The 24,637-nt window shown below is 39.5% G+C and overlaps 1 protein-coding gene across 2 annotated transcripts in view; it reads left to right on the top strand.

The window, feature by feature from the left end:
* ALDH1A2 (aldehyde dehydrogenase 1 family member A2) overlaps positions 1-24,389 on the top strand; it is a 73,450-nt gene extending 49,061 nt beyond the window's left edge. For both annotated transcript variants that reach the window (XM_077263825.1, XM_077263823.1), the window contains 6 exons: positions 14,071-14,173; positions 14,253-14,437; positions 14,921-15,085; positions 17,022-17,179; positions 23,204-23,278; positions 23,818-24,389. In XM_077263825.1, the coding sequence (XP_077119940.1) occupies positions 14,071-14,173; positions 14,253-14,437; positions 14,921-15,085; positions 17,022-17,179; positions 23,204-23,278; positions 23,818-23,890 (759 nt within the window). In that variant the 3' untranslated portion in view covers positions 23,891-24,389. The remainder of the gene's footprint in view (positions 1-14,070; positions 14,174-14,252; positions 14,438-14,920; positions 15,086-17,021; positions 17,180-23,203; positions 23,279-23,817) is intronic.
* The last annotated feature ends 248 nt before the right edge of the window (positions 24,390-24,637 follow it).

Genomic DNA, 24,637 nt, shown 5'->3' with positions numbered 1-24,637 from the left:
TCCTTCCTTCATATTTCTAAATGTTGAAAGCTAAAATGAAACTTCAATTTCTTAACTTTATACATGTTAAAATTTTTCAATGATGGGGTTCTAGGTGCCAACACACCGTTTGATTGCAAAAATGAATGAGTGGTAGCACTCAGACAAGCATTGACCTTCTTACTCTAAGGCTGGGTTCACATTAGCATATTTAACAGTCCATATTAGGACCGCAATGCCCAGGCTGACCGTGGTTCTCCCAACTGAAACTTCCAACCTACTACATCTGTATGAGGCTATAAGTTTGTGTTTGGAGAACCACTGGCAGATATGGCATTGGGGATCCTTGTATGGACCGTGGGATGTGCTCTTGTGAAGCCAGCCTAAGGCTGAAGACTGATTTCTAGGCTTTCTATTCAGTTTCTCTTCAGTTTCTGAGAGAAACAGCACTTCAGCTACTCCATTTGAGAGGTTGAGGGTAGGGGGTGGGGTTTCTATACCCGGACCCTCACCAAAAAAAAAAAACCTTATGTCAGAGTAGATACTTTCTAAATTACTTTTAAAATGTTTTCATTTCTGAAAGGGGTAAAAAAAAAAAAAAAAAAAAAATATATGGTCTTGAAGATCAAAGGATGTCATACTTCTAAAATTTTAACTTTTACCAATACCAAAACACACTTTCTAATGAAAAGTGGCAGGAAACACAAATATGAGAAATGGGTATTTTAAATAATAACAGATGGTGTGTGTTTTGTGTTTTGTTTTTTTATATTCAGTTTTGAATATATATATTCAAGACTGATTATAGAGGTTCCAGATTTCCAGTAACAGTGGTCAATAGTATCACCTTCTTAAATGCACCTATTGTAATAACAATGTGTAAACATGGAGTTTTTCTTCTAATTATATGAAGAAAATGCTTGCATGAAAAGGGAGGGAATGCGATTTCCATCATGACATTGTTATACCCTTACTGAGAGACTGTCACATTAAAACCACAGCTTGTATATTCCAAGATTGGCTATTCCTTTAGAGGTACCTGGCCTTTAGATACTTAATTCCTGTTGCTTTTGGTAAATGAATTCTAAATGGATTCTGCTGTAACAACTTTGCAACATGATTATTATGGTGTTTCCATAATTTTCTTTTAGAAAATGATAAATGCATGGTAAACTTTGATCTTGGTTTACAGTCTAAAAATTGATGAAAAGTACTGAATGCTTCAGATGGGACAGTTTGTATCTTGCACTTGGTTGATAACTCATTCCCAATGCAAAACAAGGGCTGAGTGCTTGATCTTGACAACTATTTATATATATATTCAGCCACCTTGGTCATCAGGTACCTGTAACTGACTGGGTGGTGAAACCATTGTGCTGTGATCCGAGGAGAGCCTGGAGGGGCATGATTATCTACCTTACCAAGTCCAACCTCCGATAGATGGCGGATGATGATACCGCGATCCGAGAAGAAACAAGGGAGGTGGAACCAGGTTCCACAACAGAACTGACCTCTGGTGGAGGGCAGGATCAACCCAGAATGGTAGGCAGGTGGACACGACTGATAGGCAGGCAGGCAGGCAAGCAAAGTTGATAGGCAGGCAGGTATACAAGAGTATGAGCACTGAGAGCTAGCAAGCAAGTTGGACACAGTATACAACATTGCACAGGCACCTCCCACCTGCCTTAAATAAGGGTCTACCAGCCATTGGCTTAGTCCACTTTAGGATGGTGCGTACTCTCCCTTTAAGACGGCGGTACCACGCGTGCGACCTAAGCACAGTGCCCGGTAATCTGTAAGCCATGCACAGACCCTATATGATGGCGGCGGCAGCAGCAAGCGGATGAAGGAGAAGTGCGGGACCTCAGCGATGAGTCATCATCTCTGCCGAGGAAGGGGGGTGCGGATACGCCAGTGCTACATACCTTGACTCCAAGCTATTGCAAGTCCTTATGGTCCCTGTCACACATCAGTTGTTTTTTTTTTGTGTGTGTGTGTTTTTGTTTGCTTTTGTTTTCTTCCTCAAACAGACTTGATTTGCTTGTTTGCTGATCAACCTAAAGGTACCGTCACACTCAGCGACGCTGCAGCGATATAGACAACAAGCCGATCGCTGCAGCGTCGCTGTTTAGGTCGCTGGGGAGCTGTCACACAGACGGCTCTCTCCAGCGACCAACGATCAGGGGAACGACTTTGGCATCGTTGAAACTGTCTTCAACGATGCCGAAGTCCCCCTGCAGCACCCGGGTAACCAGGGTAAACATCGGGTTACTAAGTGCAGGGCCGCGCTTAGTAACCCGATATTTACCCTGGTTACCATTGTAAAAGTAAAAAAAAAACCACTACATACTCACATTCTGATGTCTGTCACGTCCCCCGGCGTCCACAGGGTTAAACTGCTTTCGGCAGGAGCGCTTGCTAATGCTGCGCTGGTGCTGAGAGCTTGCCTGCACTGAATGTGTCAGCGCCGGCACCCGGCAGTAACAGCGGTGACGTCACCGCTGTGCTCTGCTTTACGGCCGGCACTGACAGTCAGTGCAGGGAAGCTCTCGGCCTGAGCGCGTGCATTTAGCAGCGCTCCTGCCGAAAGCAGTTTAACCCTGTGGACGCCGGGGGACGTGACAGACATCAGAAGGTGAGTATGTACTGTTTTGTTTTGTTTTTTAACTTTTACAATGGTAACCAGGGTAAATATCGGGTTACTAAGCACGGCTCTGTGCTTAGTAACCCGATGTTTACCCTGGTTACCATTGTAAAACATTGCAGGCATCGTTGCTTTTGCTGTCAAACACAACGATACACACCGATCTGACGACCAAATAAAGTTCTGGACTTCTAGCTCTGACCAGCGATATCCCAGCGGGATCCAGATCGCTGCTGCGTGTCAAACACAACGAGATCGCTATCCAGGACGCTGCAACGTCACGGATCGTTGTTGTTCTCGTTGTAAAGTCGCTCCGTGTGAAGGTACCTTTAGACAATATCCACATAAAGAAAAACCAAATACGTCTTGTCCATATTTTACTGTTTTTTTTTTCTTAGAACATATGCAAAAGGATAGTTGTTACAAATGCGCAGACCCAAAATGTGTCGAATACTGAAAAATAAAAATGGATAGTTTTTCCCTTGTTGTGGGAAAAAAAGACAATGTGACATGTAAAATTGGACTAATGATTAGCTGTTCTCAATAGGGGAAGGTGTGCCTATCCACATGAAAAACATAGTTGTGACAGTCAAATCCCTCAGAGCAAGAACTGATTTCTGTAGCCAATTTTAAAAGGGAACATGTCAATCAACTCGTGCTGCCCAAACCGTGGGCAGTATAAATCGTAGCTTTGCTGCTCGATTGCTGTCAGATTTATTTAACCCCTTAACAACCGCCGATACGCCTTTTAACGGCGGCAGTTAAGGGTACATAAACCACAGTGCCGCTTTTTAACAGCGCTGAGGAATAAGGGGATAGCGCCCCCCAGAGTCGTAATTTTTCTGGGGTCTCGGCTAAAAAAAAGTCAGATTTTTAAATTTCTCTCTCCTCTAATGTGGTCGCACATCAGAGGAGAGAGAAATGGAATCCCCTGATTTCCCCCCCCCCCGTACCTCCGTTGTCCCTGCAACCCCCTGTGAAGTTCCCAGGGCTGCCGGTGTCTTCTCCTGGGAGAAAATGGCGGGCACATGAGATCTGCCGGCCGACACTTGGCAACAATGGGACATTTTTCCTATTGGTTAATTTTGATCACTATGATAGAGGCTATCACAGTGATCAAAAAAAAAAAAAAAAAAGTGAATAAAAAAACTCTTTATCATCCCGTTAGTTAGCTAAAAAAAAAAAAAAATGTATTTATTTCCATTAGGGTTAGAGTTGGGCTAAAAAGTGAGTTGGGCTAAAGTTAGGGGTGTGTTGGGGTTCGGTTAGAGGGTAGAATTTGGGGGGTTTCCACTGTTTAGGTACATCAGGGAGTCTCCAAACGGGACCTGGCTGCACCATTGATTCACGCCAATTTTACATTCAAAAAGTCAAAAGGGGCTCCCTCCCTTCTGAGCCCTGCCATGCACCAAAACAGTGGCTTTTCCCCACATATAAGGTGTAAGGAAAAACACACGCATGAGAAGAGAGCCCGGAGTATACGTATATCCCCCCCCGTCATGATGGAGCTTACAAAGCTCTCTGGTGCCCCCCTTATCCTCAGGTCAGTCAGGGAACTGCACCTAGGATAAGCAGTCATCGGAGAGGCTGCCCTGTCACGCAATAGTTATTGGGGCACTCTGCAGTGAGGACAATAAATATATCACCAGTCCCAGGCCGGAAAAATATATATATATATATATATATATATATATATACATACACATATATATATATATATACATACACATATATATATATATATATATATATATATAATATTACAGACCAAAAGTTTAGACACACCTTCTCATTTAAAGATTTTTCTGTATTTTCATGACTATGAAAATTGCACATTCACACTGAAGGCATCAAAACTATGAATTAACACGTGTGGAATTATATACTTAACAAAAAAGTGTAAAACTGAAAATGTGTCTAATATTCTAAGTTCTTCAAAATGGCCACCTTTTTGCTTTGATGACTGCTTTACACATTCTTGGCATCCTCTTGATGAGCTTCAAGAGGTAGTCACCGGGAATGGTTTTTATTTCACAGGTGTGCCCTGTCAAGTTTATTAAGTGGGATTTCTTGCCTTATAAATGGGGTTGGGACCATCAGTTGTGTTATGCAGAAGTCTGGTGGATACACAGCTGATAGTCCTACTGAATAGACTGTTAGCTGCTTTTTTTCTTGCCATAATACAAATTCTTAGTAAAGAAAAACGAATGGCCATCATTACCTTAAGAAATGAAGGTCAGTCAGTCCAAAAAATTGGGCAAACTTTGAAAGTGTCCCCAAGTGCAGTGGCAAAAACCATCAAGCGCTACAACGAAACTGGCTCACATAAGGACCGCCCCAGGAAAGGAAGACCAAGAGTCCCCTCTGCTTCTGAGGATAGGTTTATCCGAGTCACCAGCCTCAGAAATCGCAGGTTAACAGCAGCTCAGATTAGAGACCAGGTCAATGCCACACAGAGTTCTAGCAGCAGACACATCTCTACAACTGTTAAGAGGAGACTTTGTGCAGCAGGCATGTTACTGTAAAATAGCTGCTAGGAAACCTCTGCTAAGGACAGGCAACAAACAGAAGAGACTTGTTTGGGCTAAAGAACACAATGAATGGACATTAGAGCAGTGGAAATCTGTGCTTTGGTCTGATGAGTCCAAATTTGAGATCTTTGGTTCCAACCACAGTGTCTTTGTGCGACGCAGAAAAGGTGAACGGATGGACTCTACATGCCTGGTTCCCACCGTGAAGCATGGAGGAGGAGGTGTGATGGTGTGGGGGTGCTTTGCTGGTGACACTGTTGGGGATTTATTCAAAAATTGAAGGCATACTGAACCAGCATGGCTACCACAGCATCTTGCAGCGGCATGCTATTCCATCCGGTTTGCGTTTAGTTGGACCATCATTTATTTTTCAAGAGGACAATGACCCCAAACACACCTCCAGGCTGTGTAAGAGATATTTCACCAAGAAGGAGAGTGATGGGGTGCTACGTCAGATGACCTGGCCTCCACAGTTACCAGACCTGAACCCAATCGAGATGGTTTGGGGTGAGCCGGACCACAGAGTGAAAGCAAAAGGGCCAATAAGTGCTAAGCATCTCTGGGAACTCCTTCAAGATTGTTGGAAGACCATTCCCGGTGACTACCTCTTGAAGCTCATCAAGCGAATGCCAAGAGTGTGTAAAGCAGTCATCAAAGCAAAAGGTGGCTACTTTGAAGAACCTAGAATATAAGACATAATTTCAGTTGTTTCACACTTTTTTGTTAAGTATATAATTCCACATGTGTTAATTCATAGTTTTGATGCCTTCAGTGTGAATGTACAATTTTCATAGTCATGAAAATACAAAAAAATCTTTAGATGAGAAGGTGTATCCAAACTTGTGGTCCGTGTCTCTCTCTCTCTCTCTCTCTCTCTCTCTCTCTCTCTCTCTCTCTCTCTCTCTCTCCCCCAATAACACCAGAATAGTATGCTGCCACCTGTTCCTCGTTAGATATAAGTCCGATCTGTTAACAAGCTTATATCAGGTCAGAAATCAACCCCAAGTAGCGTATAAGTACTAGCTGAACTGACGGACATGGGAAATCGGGTTTTCAGATTAAAGAGCAGCCCAAAATTAATTGATATTTTAATTGCCGAAAGGTGCACTAGATACTGCAAATATATACAGAGTAATATACAAAAAGAAAAAAGTGAAAAAGCAGCACAGAAAACAAACATAGGGTGCAAAATCTTAGTAAATATATCCACAAAAGTGGAAGCAGCACACCATAGTAGAATCAATTCACGTGCAGTTTAACAGTCCATCTGGCGACGTTTCTGTCTAAAAAAAAGTGGACCTTTTTCAAGAGTAATATACAGAGATTACAGACAAAAATACAGATAAAAGTAGGGTACAGTTTAGGGATAGCAGTTAGCTGCATGTGTCACTTAAGCATTTCTTATCGTGTGGATGGAGAGAAGCTCTCGTATCCACAGGCACCTTCTTTGTTTCTGATCGGTCTACACACGCGACGTGATGTGGCTTTCATGGCAGGACAATGCCAAAGGCTAAAGGTGTGTAGCTAGCTTTTAACCCCTAGGTTTCCACCCCTCCCATATTTGCTACCGCCCCGCTGGGTTGGACTGAATTCTCCTCCCTTGACCTCCTAGCTGATTTAATTCCCAATATCTAGGATTGGTCATAACTTCCTAGCGGGGATCCAAACGGGACGACTGACGTCTCAACGGGTTAGTTGGGGCTAAACAGATACAGAGAGTCCAAACTTAGGTTGGCAAAGTGGTTCTGAGAGCCAGTGTCGATAGCTCGGATTCCCAGACAACTAGAGAAATATGAAACAGAGGGATGTGAATGGAGGGCTCACAGGGTTCTGGTGGTATATTGGACTTAACCCTGAGATCCATGGTACTCTCATAATTCATCTCTAGGTGTTGGTGCCTAAGCATCTACACTTTCCCTTTGATGTGGGCTGCCTTGCACAAAAGACAGTAGGGGGTCTCAACGCTGCTCCTCCTTGCCTTCATTAACATGTGGCCTCTAATTTTCTGGCCAAATGGCGGGAGTTCAGTTCTTTTGGGGATTTGAGTACTTCTCCCAAGGGTGGGGGCCGCTTCAGGACTGGAGGAAGATCTCTGGACAATATATTGGGCCTGAATTAATATATCCACAATGGAGTCTCCCTTGTCTCTCACATGGGCATATCGGCGTACTCAGGAGAAATTGCACAACAAATTTTGTGGTCTATTTTCTCCTGATACCCTTGTGAGAATTTTTTTTAAAAAATGGTTCCAAAGTAAATGTTTTGTGAAAAAAAAAAAAAAAGTTAAATGTTCATTTTTTCCTTCCACAGCACCTGAAGGGTTAACAAACCTCTTGAATGTGGTTTTGCACACCTTGAGGGGTGCAGTTTTAAGAATGGTGTCACTTTGAGGGATGTTCTGTTATGTTGAGCCCCCAAACTCGCTTCAAATGTGAGGTGGTCCCTAAAAAAATGGTTCTGTATATTTTGCTGGAAAAATGAGAAATTACTGTTCAACTTTTAACCCTTATAACGTCCTACCAAAAAAATTGTTTCCAAAATTCTGCTGATGTAAAGTTGACATGTGGGAAATGTTATTTATTAACCATTTTGTGTGACACCACTCTGATTTAAAGGTACAAAAATTAAAAGTTTGAAAATGTCAAACTTTTTGCCAAATTTCCGTTTCTTTTTTCATAACTAAACGCAAGTTTATATAGAAGAAACTTTACCACTAACATGAAGTACAATATGTCACGAAAAAACAATCTCAGAATTAGTGGGATAAGTTGAAGCGTTCCAGAGCTATAACCTCATAAACTGACTGGTCAGAATTGTAAAAATTGGCTTGGTCATTAAGTATCAAATTGGCTTTGTCTCTAAGGGGTTAAACCCTTCACACCCGGTCCATTTTTTGTGTTTTTATTTTTTGATCTTCTTTCCAGAACCATTTTTTTATTATTTATTTTTCTGTCAATATGGCTGTGTGAGGGCTTGTTTTTTGCAGTACGAGTTGTACTTTTGAGCGAAAAACATAAAAAAAATTTCAAAGGTTTTGAAATTGCAAAAAATAGCATTTCCACAACTTTTTTTTTAATCTTGTCCACTAAATGCTAAAACTGACTTGCTGATATTATCCAGGTCATAACGAGTCTGCGGATACCAAACATGTATAGTTTTTTTTTATTTAAATGGTAAAAAAAAATGGCACCAATTTCAGAGACCCATGATCTCACTTTTTCTGGGGTTGGTGAGGGCTTACTTTTTGCTCGTTGAGCTGACATTATCAATACAATTTTGGGGTAGATGCAATCTTTATTGCCTTTTATTGCAATGTTGTGTGACATAATTCTAATGTTTTGAATTTTCTTTTCTCATTACACAGTTTACCGATTTGGATTAATTCTTCCTATATTTTGATGAAATCGGGCATTTCAGAACATGGCAATACCAAATATGTGTGTATTATGCATATATATACTTTTTTTTTTTTTTTTTTTTTTTTTTAAAGCTTGGGGCAAAAGGGGGTGATTTGAAATATATATATTTCAAATCACCTCCTTTTGCCCCAAGCTTAAAAAAAAAAAAAAAAAAAAAAAAAATTTGGAAAAAAATATTTTGAGGACATTCACTACGTTTCTTCAAAGTGGTATTAAAGGGTCTCCTTCTTCTAAGAGACCCACTCCTTAGTAATGGAGAAAAATGCTTTTCTGATGCTCCACCTTCTAGTTGAGGGAACATTTTTTGAAAACCAAAAAAGCCGGTGGGTTCTATTAGTATATGATCCAGTGTCTTGTTGTGAACTGTCAGGGGGTCAAATAGGGAGTTCTCACACTGCATACAAGATTTCACAGCCGGGACAAGAGAATTTGTACAGTAAGTACAGAAGACCCTGGTCTCCACCCCATCAAGCTGAGTACATGCAAAACACTCCACTATATTCCCTAGCAGGGTTGATTGAAGTAATATTCCTTGATGCTGCTACGTTAAACTAAGATTTTTTTTCAGGGATAGTTCAAATAGATTCTATTCTCTAATAATACCGCTCTTATCTGCAATTCATGTAGGACGAGCTGTTGCAATAGGGATAGCTACTACTGGTAAGGAGGAAAAAATTGTGCAAAATAGGGTCTTATCAGATAGTAATTACTAAAAATGGTATCAATAGATGCTGACCTTATCCCAGGTTGTATGGCTGCTGCAGATCCATGGGTGATTTCACCAGAGAAATATGTAACAAATGGAAAGTTTGTGGTCTGTATAGTCGCTGCCAGGTGATGAAGAAACATCCAATGCCATAGATAATATGAAAAAAGTGTGTGCTTTCTTTTTTTTTCCCCCTACGTGTTTCAAAGTGTAACCCACTTCTTCAGGAAGATTTTTTTTTTATATTATCTCCAGCATTTGATGTTTCTTCATTATCTGGCTGCATGGATACACTCCACAAACTTTCCATTTGTTTCAGTAGGGATAGCGTATTACAGACATCTAGTCATGAATTATTGAATAATAAACTATAATCCTTGCTGCTGCAACCTTGAAAAAAAAATCTAGGTAATATCTATTTTATTCCTTACGATTTCCCCTGTTGGCTGCATTTAGTATAGGGATAGATGTTGGGTATCATCTGCTGGAAATGAGTGTTTTATTCTGGTCAAATAAATCTTACGCAGTCTATAACTTGATTGCTACTTTCCATACTCATTGACAGATTTGTGTTTTTACGGTGATCTGTACTCAGAAATTTACCAAAGCAGGCACAATTAGTTGATTTGATTGTGTCCATTCACAGTTTCTCTGAAGTATCAGTTTGTAAGTGGTAGTGGTGGGAGACTTTGCGCTACTGGAGCTAAAATGACCACTTCTGAACTCTCCAGTGCTTTGTTTCCATCTATTTCTGTGTGCTTCTTGAAGTATGTTTGGGGTCATTGTCCTGCTGGATGACCCATGACCTAGGATGCAAACCCAGCTTTCTGATACTGGGCACTACATTACAACCCAAAATGCTTTGGGAATCTTCACATTTCAACATGCCTTGCACACAGTCAAGGCACCCAGTGCCAGAGGTAGCTAAACCACCCCAAAATATATTTGAACCTCCAATATATTTGACTAACTACTGTTCTTTTATTTGTATGCCTCATTCTCAACTGTTCACAAGACTCCTGCTGGCCCTCTAATAATAGTGAGTGCCACCTGCTGTCAATCCAAGTTTCAAACTTCACCGTATTAATACGAAAAAGAAAATTTTCCCATCTGATGGATAAATTTATATTGCAGTAGTAAAGGTACCGTCACACTAAGCGACGCTGCGGCGATATAGACAACGAGCTGACCTAAACTAGATCGCTGGAGCGTCGCTGTTTAGGTCGCTGTAGAGACGTCAAGCACAGCAACTCCAGAACGATGCAGGAGCGATCCTGTGACGTAACGGCGACTCACTTCTCGTTCTCGCTGGTTGTTAGCTCCATGTCAAACAGCCGGAGTGTACCGACTGGCTAGAAGGAGACGCTGCGACGCCCCCTATGCTCGTTGCTGGCGTCGTTGCTTTTGATGTCAAACATGACGATACACGCCGACCTGGCGACTAAATAAAGTTCTGGACTTCTAGCTCCGACCAGCGATGGCACAGCAGGATCCAGATCGCTGCTGCGTGTCAAACACAACGAGATCGCTATCCAGGATGCTGCAACGTCACGGATTGTTGTCGTTCTCTTTGCAAAGTTGCTGAGTGTGACGGTACCTTAATATACACTATACAAAGCATAGCTGGCTACTGGCTCTCCAAAAAATGCTTAGTGAGGACTGGCTGCTGGCCTTCTAAAATTAGTGAGTGCCGCCTGATGGCCCTGAAAAAAAAACGTGTGTAACTTTCAGCGTCCCTCCTTCATAAATTTAAACCGAATGTGTCTGATCATGTCTCACACACCACATGGCCAGATGAGGTAGTAACATGTTAAAATTACATTTCCTGGTGAATATTTATTCTTTTGTCACCATTCAATGCAATGCAAATATGCAAAAACTCTATGTGTGAACATAGCCCAAGGTGTGGAGGAGCATTTTTTTTAATTTATTTTGCTTTTATATAGTATATAATTTTATATAAGTCCTTATCGTGGAAAGAATCTTTCTTAATATTCCTTCCAGTAAATTCCATTTTATCTTCGGTACTGTATATTTTTGTCAGTCCCTAAAAGTGGCATAATACTTTGACAGCATTGTTCCCAGCAGCGACCTGGGTTTTAGAGATGTTTCCAGTGGTCTTCCTCATTCCGTTTCATGCAATTTCAGTGCAGTTTCCATCAATTTCAACAATTTTTACACTCCTACAGACCTCTGGGGCGGGACCACTGGAAAAATGCTCGAGTTTCCCATTGACTTCCATTATACTCGTTACTCGATAGGAGCACCCGAGCATTACGATTTGCTCAACTCGCGTAAAGAGTAAATGAGCATTTTAGTGCTTGCTCATCACTATTAAAGATTTGGCTATGATCTCCAACTGTATTTTCTATTGTAAACAATGGAGCTTTTCAGAGAATGCATGCCGGCTTGCACTTGTGCAGGCAGATTGTGATTCCAAGCACATCTCTTCTTACCAATTCCTCCGGTAATGGTAGAGGTATTAAAATGGAAGATGATGACCTAATTCTTTCATTTTTAAAATGCCCATAAAACCTATATAACTTGAAGCTTATGGGCACACAGGCTTAATCTGAAACAGGGCCCCCAGCTATCACACATCTCTAATAGGACTGATTTTTCTAATATGGGTTAGAGGAACCTTTGGCTCCCACTAGGCTTCAAGACCAAATTTTGTCTGCAATCCCTATAACACCCTAGATAGATTCAAGGAAGGTTACATAAGCCATCACAGTGACCTATTTTATGATTGGCAATGAGGTTTTTAAAAAGTTGAAACTTCAATTATTTGTTGCTTTTATTGTTTTTCTATGAATAATAACTAGGGATGAGCAAATAGCTTCGGATATTTCCTTTTCCGAATAGCTATAGCGTTTACCGAATAGCTGCATCGGATACCTAGAGCTCTTCTGATAATCAGCTGTTCGACGCCGTCGCGGCTGTATGACAGTCACAACACATGCATGGAGACCCTGCTTGTTGGGCTCTCCATGCATGTGTTGTGCCTGTCACACGGCCACGACACATGCAGCTGCGGTGCCGAACAGCAGAGCGCTCCAGGTATCCGGGTTCCCGATGCAGCTATTCAATAAGCGCTACAGCTATTCAGATAAGGAGTTATCCGAAGCTATCCCTAATAATAACCTGTAATGGCATTAAGGTAAGTACTTTAGCGATCCAATGTATTATGCATGTCTACCTAACCATGCATATCGGGAGTCAATTAAAATGGATTCCAAGAGGAGACCTGTTCTTTGTTTGTAGCTTTTTTGTGTGTGTGTGTGGGGGGGGGGAATTGCAGATTATTCATGAAACATATTTAGATTGTTATATTATTTTTGAACACTATTAAACCAACTTTTATGTTCTGTTATGCTTGGCAATGCATTTTCTTTATACAAACTATGATCTCATCTTTGCTCAAAAGATACAAGTGTAGCCATCAAAGCGCACTACAGGAGTATTACAAGTCCTTAATGCCAAACAAATGTTTGGTAATACAGCTGTTTGCTACACTGATTCTAATTTACTCAGCAGGATTCCCTTTTCATTTCTTAAGTGAGATTAATGTCATGTACTGTATGGTATACACAGAGCATCCAACCTCCGCTTAATTAATGAGTTGTTAACTTGATTGTGCAATGTTTTCTAATAACAAATGAGCCAAAAGTAGAGAATGGGTTTTATGGGGCTAGGACATTAGCTGCAGCTTTCAGTCTAAACATTTTTGCTACTTCAAGTGTATTTACTGTTGCAAATTCTAATCTTTCTTGCTTTTATAAAACTCATGCAGCAGAAAAGCCATTAAATCAGGCCTGACTTGTATTTCTTAAGCCAGACATAAACAAGGTTTGTCCATCCATTTTTGTGGGATCAGAAATTGAAGAGCTGCAGATTGCCTAAGCTTAACTTTACCCTTCATAAAGCTTTTTCTTTTTTTATTTAGTTTTATATTGATCTGTTTTACCATCCAAACTTCATTATATACTAATATACTTCTGTAGTATACCTTGGCTTATATTGTTTGGTAATAACTTGCAATAATGCAATAAAGTTTCTGGGGTTGCTATAAATCTAATCTTTTTCTTAAGATGGGTAAAAGGAAAGATGAAAATAAAATCCAGGATACCCTAGAATTTCTTAATTTGTCTTATTATTAAGTTTGGAAACAAGACTTCAATGCAGTTCTTTGTACAATTACACATTAATCTTAGCATGGGGTGGAAGTAAAGCTTTCTATGTTCGGTGAAAATTCATATACTGCTCATTCACTTCTGTAGTTTGATGTAAAACAGGAAAACTCAGTGGGAAAAATGGCTTCCAATGATATATGCTGTGGATTAAAATGTATATATCAATAGACTAGGTCCAACTCTACAAGTTTAAACTACTTGACCTAAAGTATCCGGAACAGTTTAAATGGCTGATATTCCATAATATAGCAATTCATAGTTCATTTCCTCTGTAGCCTTTTCCTCTTGACTTTTTTAAATGCGTACCTTCTAAACGACAGATTAAAATGGAGGTTAGGGGCACATGGTTAATTATATAGATTTTAGTTCTGATAAAGTTACATAGAAAAGCATGTACTGGGCATTTTTACTATAGATTTAGATTGATCCTGCTTTAATATACCTCTCTGGGTTTGGAGGGGAAAGTTAGAAAGAAAAAACGTGAAGCGTGTATATATTTTATGTAATGGCTCTACATTTGATAGCTTTCCCATGTTTGATAATACAATTTTATTTATATATATATATATATATATATATATATTTTTTTTTTTTTAAGGTTGGAAAGTTAATTCAAGAAGGTGCCGGAAAAAGCAACCTTAAAAGAGTGACTCTTGAATTGGGCGGGAAAAGTCCCAACATTATATTTGCAGATGCTGATTGTAAGTGTGTCCTCAACCAATGCTTTCATATTTATATGGTCAATTATGTCTTAATCAACAACTTTATTATCTTTTCTAGTGGATTATGCAGTGGAACAGGCACACCAAGGTGTCTTTTTCAACCAAGGACAGTGCTGCACGGCAGGCTCACGAACATTTGTCGAAGACTCTATTTATGATGAATTTGTTCAGAGAAGTGTTGAACGGGCAAAGAGAAGAATAGTTGGAAGTCCCTTTGATCCAACTACAGAACAAGGTCCACAGGTATTAGAAGTTCAACACATTGGATAACCTTAAAAGAATTTACAGGGGTTTTCCAAGCTCCTCACAATAATTATAAGGATTTGACACCCACCACACCTAAAAATCAGCTGGGTTTTTTTTCAGCTACAATAGCTGCTAGATGTGAATCAAGCCAAATGGCACAGCTCCATTAAGTGCATAGTGTCCACTCTATCTAGTGAGTAGAAACCACTGACAGAAAATTCTGGTGGCTCATGTCCCCTGAAAACAGTTTGAATTTCAACTGCCCAATATTTGTTTTCCCCAATAGATAGTGGGGAAATGATCATTAATCTATTTAGAGAAGCAGATGGCTCCCTATATAGATCATAATTGACCAGTCCTAAGGAAAATGGTGACCTTAATCGAACATGTATGGGAGCCTTACACATAGTCTGGGGACTGGCTCACACTGTCCAATTACACGTTGGTTTCGCTTGATTCTGTTTCTCTTGTTTTTTCCAGACAGACAAGAAGCAATATAATAAAATTTTGGATATGATTCAGAGTGGTGTTGCTGAAGGTGCTAAACTGGAATGTGGAGGCAAACCTCTAGGACGGAAAGGATTCTTCATAGAACCAACGGTTTTTTCCAATGTGTTGGATGACATGAGGATTGCAAAAGAGGAGGTAAGATCGCTTCATTTTTTTGTTTACTCTGACACAAAACTATTCTGCATCTACTGCTAGAATTAGAAATTAGTAATTCTCAAGTTTCTGACGCATGTCTACACACGGCAGCATTTGGCATCATTGCACTTGATATTGTAAACTTAAAATTAATCTTTACCTTGCCCACTAGATATGTAATGTTAAATCTAGCCATGCTACTCTGTAGTTAAGTCTAAGTAATATACTTTATGGGCCCTAGGCTGGCAAAATAAATATTCCCTTTCCATAAATTATGCAGATTATTATAAAGAAACAAACTGAGTTGTACTTGTCTTATTTGTGCCTACCGAAAAGTCTCCACCGATACTCAGTCTGTCATTGGCTTGTGGGTCTGACATCCTGTCAACAGCACGGCAGCCTATTTGTGCCTAATGTCCCTTTCAGAGCTGCTGAGTGCACTGATTGACTGGTAAAGTGATGCCTGTGCGATTGCCAATGCCAGACACCGTGATCATCAGCTGAGACTGGTCAGTGGAACCGGGGAAAGAGTATACTGCTGTTTCTCTTGATGCTAACCTGCAGCTGAAAACGTTGATTTACTGAAGGGCAACAACCCATTTTTAAATGTTGTGGGTTTTTTTTTAAAGTTATATTGACTCAGTTTAGAATGCAATTTCCATATAACAAAGTATTTGTGATATTTACATATAACACAAATCCTAATGATGATATCTCAAACCTATCTGATTTTTTTGTAGCTCAGCACATTCCAAATATATACAGAAAATGGAGAAATTAACAGTTATGTATAGTGGGTGTCTTTCATATTTAGTATCAACTGGCAGAGAGAAATCAAGGACAGAAAAAGCACCACAAAACCGACCGTATGTCCAATCCAATATAATTTTATTAATATAAATTTCTGATAAAAAAAAAAAAGAGTACAAAAGGGAAAACTAATACAGATATAAATTATGGGCCACAGTGTCTCAATCTAAATGGTATAGGAAAATTGTATAAAAAGAACAAGGACGCTTACCCAGGAGAAAATATGCTGTAAATGTAGCTGGGTGAAACACCGATTTCTTTGTCCACATGATTTGATAATCATGGATCTGTGATCCTTTTTGTCCTTCCACACACTTCTGAGTATAACAGTTGTTGCCTTGGTGCCCTGGTGTAACCAGTAAATATAAAAAATAAAAAAAATGATAACAAAGCCATCAGCAAAGATATATAGTGTGTAAAACAAGCATAGTGCCAAAGAAAAAAAGGGGGACTAGGGGAGGACGCCATCCAGGAGCCAGGGATCCACATACTTACTGTGAGTGATTATCTATACTGCCATCAAACCCTCCCTATTCCACTGTGATCAATTGCTTTTCTTCCACTATAACGCCTATTATATGGTGTTACCCTGTGATTGTGTATTTCACTTGTTATTTCTAAAAGGATAATGGTTGCCCTTTTTTTCTTTGGCGCTATGCTTGTTTTACACACTATATATCTTTGCTGATGGCTTTATCATTTTTTTGATGTTTTATATTCACTGGTCACACCAGGGCATCAAGGCAACAACTGTTATACTCACTTAGATTTCTTTGTCCACATGATTTGATAATCATGGATCAGAACTTTATAATAATAAAATTATACTGGATTGGACTTATGTTCGGTTTTGTGGTGCTTTTTTCTGTCCTTGGTTGATAATTCTCCGACTGTCCATTTTTCTTTACACTGGTCCGGCTTATCAGTAGTAGATAATATATAGTAATTTACTTCAGATTTATTTATTTATTTCATGACTAGCTCTCTACTACCACTGTGAGCACTCCTTTGTTGTTATTATTGGGCAGAGAAATGCATAATATTGTACAAACCGCTTATAGACAATGATAAGTTGTTGCTTTGCTTGTGTTTTTAAATTCTGACGCGTTGCACAAATCATTTGCAGATATTTGGACCGGTACAACAAATACTAAGGTTTAAAACCATGGAAGAAGTTATAGAGCGAGCCAACAATTCTGACTATGGGCTAGTTGCAGCTGTATTTACAAATGATATCAACAAGGCCCTTACGGTGTCATCAGCGATGCAAGCTGGAACTGTATGGTAATAACATACCTGAAAACTTTCTAAACGCCCCAGCAACCAACAATGCATGCCAAATGTATGACATCTGTGTGCATGTACTTCAGAATTTTACTGTTGCACCCCTGTAGAATATTGTACAGTCTATTGACCTCACTTAACCCAGTAACCCTTTGCTGAATTCAAGAACCCCTTTTTATAAGGGGTTTTGCAAACTATGATATAAACTTTGTGTCCTGCTCAAGTGTTTTGTAAAATCTTGCACGTTTAACCATTTATTTTTTTACACTTGTTTCAGTTTCCAGTTAATTATTTGCAAAGTAGGCAATGCTAGTAGATCTTTATATATATTTTTTCTTTTGAGTTGCCTTTAGGCATTTCTTGAAAATGTAAATTTTAAAATGGGCCTTTCCAAGTTCATGAAAATATTTATTGGCTATGAATTCTAATTAAAGGAAATATGACATCACTTTAAGGTTATTAGAAGCAACGCAATTTATGGAGTTTCTAGCCCAAAGAGCTTTTTAAAGGAGAACTATAGCTTGAATTTTACAATTAATTTACAAAGTAAATTGGTGCAATGGGGTTTCACCACAATACTAAGCTGAGAACCGAGGCTCCTGAAAGTCAGTATAAATTCCAAATCCCTTACAGCTCCAGATCCCGAATTACAAGGTAACAGGAGGTCATTCTAATTCTGTGTACAAAATATATATTTAATGCTTGCTTCCTGTCTTGGTGATCAGTAATGGGTTCATATATTTTAACCCATTTTTCATGTACATCAGTAAACTAGTGGGTTTTTTCATATTGTCAAAGATTAGATGTGTAGTGGTATGCAAAAATGGGACCAATGCAGTCAGTGCCACAGTAGTTCTATCAAATACAGGGCTTCTCCTGAGCATTTTGGTCACCCAAGAGAAGTCTATACTTCTAGGTAGAAAACATTAACGTGATCTGCTTAGCTGAATACTAACTAGCTTCCCTGACTACACAGGTGCCTTACAACCAAGTACTCAAAAAACAAACAAACAAAAAAAACCTCATACTGTCGTAACAACTGGAGACCAGCAGCACTCAGTAACAGTCTCTTTGGCAGATGCCATCTGTCCATTCAGTACAGGTGAATGGCAGACATTATGTCAGGGGAAGTGCAGGCTAGTACAGTAGAGCTGATTGCATAAAATTAGTAAAGGGAACCTGTCACCTCCCCCCCCGGCGGTTGTAACTAAAAGAGCCATCTTGTGCAGCATTAATGCTGCATTCTGAGAAGGTGGCTCTTTTAGTTCGGGTCCCTGGCACTGCTGCGATAATCGCTTTTGAAATTTGTCCCTCATACCTGTGAAATCGTCCTGGGGGCAGGTCTTTCCCCCTAATCCAGACGCCTCACATCCGTCACTCATGGCTTCTGTGCATCGGGTGCCGCCTCTTCCTTCAGTAGCGTCTCCGGCGCCTGCGCTGTAAGTTTGAAGGGCAGTGCAACTGCGCATGCCCCCAAAAAAAAAAACAAAAAAAAAACAGCGCAGGCGCTGGAGACGTCTCTGAAGGAAGAGGAGGCAGTGCACACAGCTAAAATAACAAAGGAGTGGCTTCAGAACAACTCTGTGACCATTCTTGACTGGCCCAGCCAGAGCCCTGACCTAAACCCAATTGAGCATCTCTGGAGAGACCTGAAAATGGTTGTCCACCAACGTTCGCCATCCAACCTGACGGAACTGGAGAGGATCTGCAAGGAAGAATGGCAGAGGATCCCCAAATCCAGGTGTGAAAAACTTGTTTCATCATTCCCAAGAAGACTCATGGCTGTACTAGCTCAAAAGGGTGCTTCTACTCAATACTGAGCAAAGGGTCTGAATACTTATGACCATGTGATATTTCAGTTTTTCTTTTTCAATAAATTTGCAAAAATTACTACATTTCTGAGGTTTGTTTGAGTCAAGATGGGGTGCAGAGTGTACATTAATGAGGAAAAAAATGAACTCTGCAATGAAACAGAGTGAAAAATTTAAAGGGATCTGAATACTTTCCGTACCCACTATAAGTGTGTGTGTGTACAGTAAGTCTATCTATCTATATTAAGGCAGTACCAGAAAAAGAGGGGACAGTGGTGTAGGGCTGTCTCTATGGGCTATTAATTTTGTACATTTTCTACTTTGGGAGTGCTGCTATTAATGATGATAATTGCATCATATGATATGTTTTTGGCGCTTGTTTATGAATCCGCTTTGTTTTAGGGTTATCTTTGCCAATGTGGGTTTAGAACATAGTTGATGCATGTTTTGTGATATTATTCTTTTTCCTCCTCCAAATATTGTTTTATAATTCGAGATAAGCGAACGTACTCTCACTTGAGTATCACAGTGCTTGTTACTCGGCAAGCAATGAGAAGTGCTCAACGTAAAACTCGAATCCCATCCCCGCACCTTTGGCGCTAGTTGCGCAGCCAATAAGCAAGTGGGGATTGCCTGTAAGTCACTGTAATGCAGTAGCCATCATGGTTGTGGCATTACTGTAATTGGCTGCCCATCGGACTTCATTCCATAGCTCTGTGACACTTGTTGGAGTAAGAAAGTGGTTGTCTAAGTGGGTGTGTGCACATTTTAACAAATCATAGGCCTGTAGTGTTCATACTGATGCTGAAGTTGAGCCATCATGCTAACAGCCCTTCTAAGGGCTAATCATTTGATTTGCTGTTTATATCACATACAACCTGCATTTAGCCTAGGGAGGGAGGGAGAGTGACCAAATCCAGTCTGTAGACTTGGATTAGGCTTGTGCAGTCCATTGGCAAATATATAGCTGCAGCTTTTTGTAGGGTCCAAATAAAAATTGAATATATTTTTGATTACCTGCTTTGATGTCCTTTTTTGTGTTGCATAACACGCCCACAAATCATTGAAACCTTTTCCTGGGCTACATTTCTCAGTCAAACACTAATCTGTAGTGTGCAGTACATTTCTGTGATCTGTAATACTGTGAAAAAGCTTTTACAAAATGTTATTGGCTTAGAAATTGAAGCCTTACAGTATTGCATGGTTTGTGAACTGTTCTGTGATCTCTAAAACTGGAAAAAGCATTGAAACATTTTCTGGATAGAATTTGTCATCCATATACTTTTGCACTCTCTTTTTGTTTACAGAAAAAAAAGTTTTGATTCCTGCCTGTAACCATTTTTTAAATTTAATTAAAAATAAACTTCGTTTCAAAAGACCTAACAATTACAATATGCGTAAGGTGTGCATTAAGGGAAGTTAAAGTGCAGATGCTGAGGACATGGGGCAAGTGTGACTCTGCTTGTTGCTTTGGCACAAGGTACACCCATCCACAACACATGAGTTCCTATCCCACTTTGCAGAGAGGCACGATACACCACTTCTGAAGCCAGAGCAGTGAGAACAGGTGGTCGGTTGGACAGCAGATAATGCTTCCAGTAGGCTTGGTAGTACCACAATATTCCACATGGTCCAGTCTTACCTGCCCAAAGTCTGGATCACTTAATCTTCAACCTGAGCCTCCTTCCTCCCACTATGTTAAGTCCCAGTAGACTAGTGATCCCATGCTAGGATACTCCAATGAGCTATTTACCACATTTCTTAATTGCATGCTGCAAGAGGGACAGGAGGACATGCTGTCTAGTTATGCACAAAACTTACAGCAGCCACGGCCACCAGAACATTATGGTGGTATACAGCAAATTTGGGATAAGGAGGAAGATGATGATGAGACACAGTTGCCATTAAGTCTTGTTGTTGTTAAGTCACAAAGTCGAGAGGACCTGGGTGCAGTGGTAGAAGACTAGGTGGTGGATGACTAAGTCACTGATCCAACATGTGAAGCAGGCATGCAGAGCAAGGCCAGCAGCGCTGCGGAGGAGAGATAGGCAGCACGGAAACACAGGAAGATGTGGGGTGACCAGAGGGAGAAGGCAAAATTTTGCTATTGATTCAATGACTCATCCATACAGTTTTAACATTTTTATTGTTGCATTACGGTGGTATGTAAAACTTTCACTAAGTGTAAAAAAAAAAAAAGTTCAGGATTAGCTTACTTATCCATATCGTATTACGTGCATTCTGTTACATTTTGGTGGTATATAACTGTACAAAAGTAGAGGGGAGGAAATAAATCCAACGATAACCTTATGTCTTTTTAATAAAATTGCTTTATTTAGTAGTGAACGGCAAACGGGCAATTAAAAATATAAAAACAGCAAATGCCAACAGGACATCGGGAGATACATCTGCAGACCCATATCAGACAATTCTTATAAAAAATATCAGTATATAGGGTCACAAATTATAGGACCAAAGTAGGGGAGTTTAAGCTGAAAAACTCTCATATACAGAAAATTGCTCTATCACAATCATGGTAATATAATACTATATATAGCCTAACATAATATACTGCAACAGAAAGAAAGTTATAATAATAATGATTATCATGTATAGCAAGTGCAAAGTCCCATAGGGGGCGCCCCCTGACGAAGGTGTGCCGAAACGCGCGTTGGGGCGGATACCGGGACCTTACATCTGCTGTATACTTCAATTTTGGGTGATGTATTAATTTTTGTTATCGCTCTTTCCTGCTGCACCAATCTGCATTAAGCTATATATGGTACATGAGACTGTTCCCTATGGGACTTTGCACTTGCTATACATGGGTCTGCAGATGTATCTCCCGGTGTCCTGTTCATGTTGTCAACATTGCCCGTTTGCCGTTCACTACTAAATAAAGCAATTTTATTAAAAAGACATAAGGTTATCGTTGGATTTATTTCCTCCCCTCTGTTTGTATGTTGTTGAGATAACTGTCTTGATCCACATATTGGGCAAATATATTGCCATCTGTTAGGCATTGGTATATATAAAATCTGTTTTATTGGTCCAGATGGTACACTATACACATGTTTTGCCTTTGGTTACCCCTATTCTTTTTCAACTGTACAAAAGTGTCTGAAAATGTTGCTTGTTTGTTCACATTTCTTACCCTCAGTATGTGTTCTGGGGTAATTTTTTGTGATATATAAGACTCAAAAAAATGTTTAAAAAATGTTGCTGGGCTACATTTTTCAGCCATACAGTATTCCATGTTCTTGGGTACATTTCCTTGCTGTGTAACTCTCAAAAAACCTTCAAACATATATCGGTTTATCTGTTGCTCACCCATAGACTATTTCTTGGTCTGGAGTACATTTCATTGGTATATAACCCTTAAAAAATCTTTACAAATGTAGGCTGTGTGCACATGTTGCAGATTTCCTGTGTTTTTGTTGTGTTTTTTTTCTGGGTGGATGTGTAGCAAAACCTGATACTAGCAATGTGAATGAGAAACCGGACATGTTAGGCACACGTTGAGTATTTTTAACTGCAGCATGTCAATTTTCTGTGTGTTTTTGCCCTGCATTTTTCAGTTTACTTCATTCCAATAAAAAATGCAGGCTTTTGAAGCTGCATTTTTCCTGCCAAAAGATGCAGAAATTTTCCGTGTGCACATACCCTTATGTGTATTATTGCTCAGTCATGGCAAGGAACTGAACTCCAGACCATGGACTAGTCTATGTAACCCTCAAAATTGCATAGCCTTTGAGTCTAGGAGTACCAATACATGACAATTTTAACAGAATATATAGGAGGCCCTCCTTTATGTCTAATACAGGGTGTACCTAAGTCTTTTACTTTTCGCAGTTCTTGCTTCCTTCACAAATCATAACTTAAACTGAAATTTTGGTTTACTATAAAACACACACACACACACACACACACACACACACACACACACACACACACACACACACACACACACACGTATATGTATGTATATATGTGTGTGTTGTTTTTTTGTTTTTTTGTTTTTTAAATTGGACTTGCCAATGCACTTGGCAAACTATACATTGCTGGGGGTATCCAACTTTTGTGGATTATTAATATCTAAAATCTTTCACATTTTTTTTCTATAGAAGATATACGTGTATATGCAAGGAAGCTATGGGACTAATGGCAATCCTCACAATATCTAATAATTTGTGTTTGGCTACTATTTCTACAGGATCAACTGCTACAATGCCTTAAATGCCCAAAGTCCCTTTGGAGGATACAAAATGTCTGGAAATGGGAGAGAAATGTAAGTATTGTCTCATTCTGCCCACTTGCTAGGTTTAACATTAAAAAGGGACTCCATATGTTGATTTAGTCAAGTCGGTTTGGGCAGGCAGCAGTTTAGGGTGCCAAAGAGTGAAGGATTGCAATTTTTGTAATTATCCTTTTTGGGAGGATCTTGTTTCTGTAGGCACGAAGATGAATTTATTGCTTTACCTGTACAGTAAGAGAACTGTCAGTCACAGCAATAGACCTTCACTCTGTGATGGGCACTACAATGTAAGGACAAATAAAAAAACAAAAAACTTTGATTCTGTACACTTTCACAATGATTGATTTTAAAATGGGTGAGAGATGGTGTCAATAAAATCTAAACATCCATCCCCAGCATGACCAGCAATAACATCGGAACATGTGTAGAAGGAAATGTCTATTCTAAATAATTGAGAGTAGGTGGATGAGATAGCATAAGCCTGAAAAACAATCTTCATTTTTTCTTTTTTTTTCCATGCTGTCATTAATCATAACTTTTTAAAAGAAATATACCTGTTTGTTTTCTTGCAGGGGAGAGTATGGATTAAGGGAATACACAGAAGCAAAAACTGTGACCATAAAGATCTCGCAGAAGAATTCCTAAGAGTCCAGTAGAATGTTCAACATAGAAATCTGCAGAATAATGTTGCTTGAAAGCATTTAAGTATTGACAGTTCTCAACCTCCATTTTGGTCAATACCAGTAAATTAAACTACATTTGGACTGTGCTCTTTTGTTAGATGACTGGTCTGCTGCCACTTCTGTAAAATTTATCCAGATCACTACTCAGGAAAAGAATGCATTAATCCATAACCTGTTTAAAAAAAACATTTTGTACTTAACGCAATAACCTGGAAGAAATCATTCATCTAAACAACACTTTTACAACTGATAAGAATTTGTAGCTTTTTTTTATTTAGGTCAGACTATGCTGAGGTTTGCCCATGTTTGACGGTGAGCTAAATCCGATCCGTGGTCTTCATTGTGCACGGAAATATTTCCGCCTCTACAGACTTTCGTGCATAAAAGCCAGCTGCTTGTAAGTTTGAGGATATATGCCTCATTTTCTAAAACAAAATCCAAATATTCCAGATTTCATATTTTTTTTTTTAAATGTACTTTGAGCCAGATAACATCTACTATTTACAAGAAAGTCTTGTTCTAATCGAGCCAATGTTTTTAAATTGGATTTTAATTGTTTAGTTTTTTTTTTTTTACTGATGAAGGCCCTTATGATAAATGGTGGGAGGAAAAAGCGTGTTTTCTTGCCTTTAAGTATTCCCTGGTCTTGATTAATATGAATGTAGTTCAACCTCACCGTTCTAAATGATATATTAAAGCTTCCATTACT

Source organism: Ranitomeya variabilis, chromosome 5 (assembly GCF_051348905.1).
Source record: "Ranitomeya variabilis isolate aRanVar5 chromosome 5, aRanVar5.hap1, whole genome shotgun sequence".
NCBI classification, from domain to species: domain Eukaryota; kingdom Metazoa; phylum Chordata; class Amphibia; order Anura; family Dendrobatidae; genus Ranitomeya; species Ranitomeya variabilis.
This window is presented reverse-complemented; position numbering and strand designations above follow the sequence as displayed.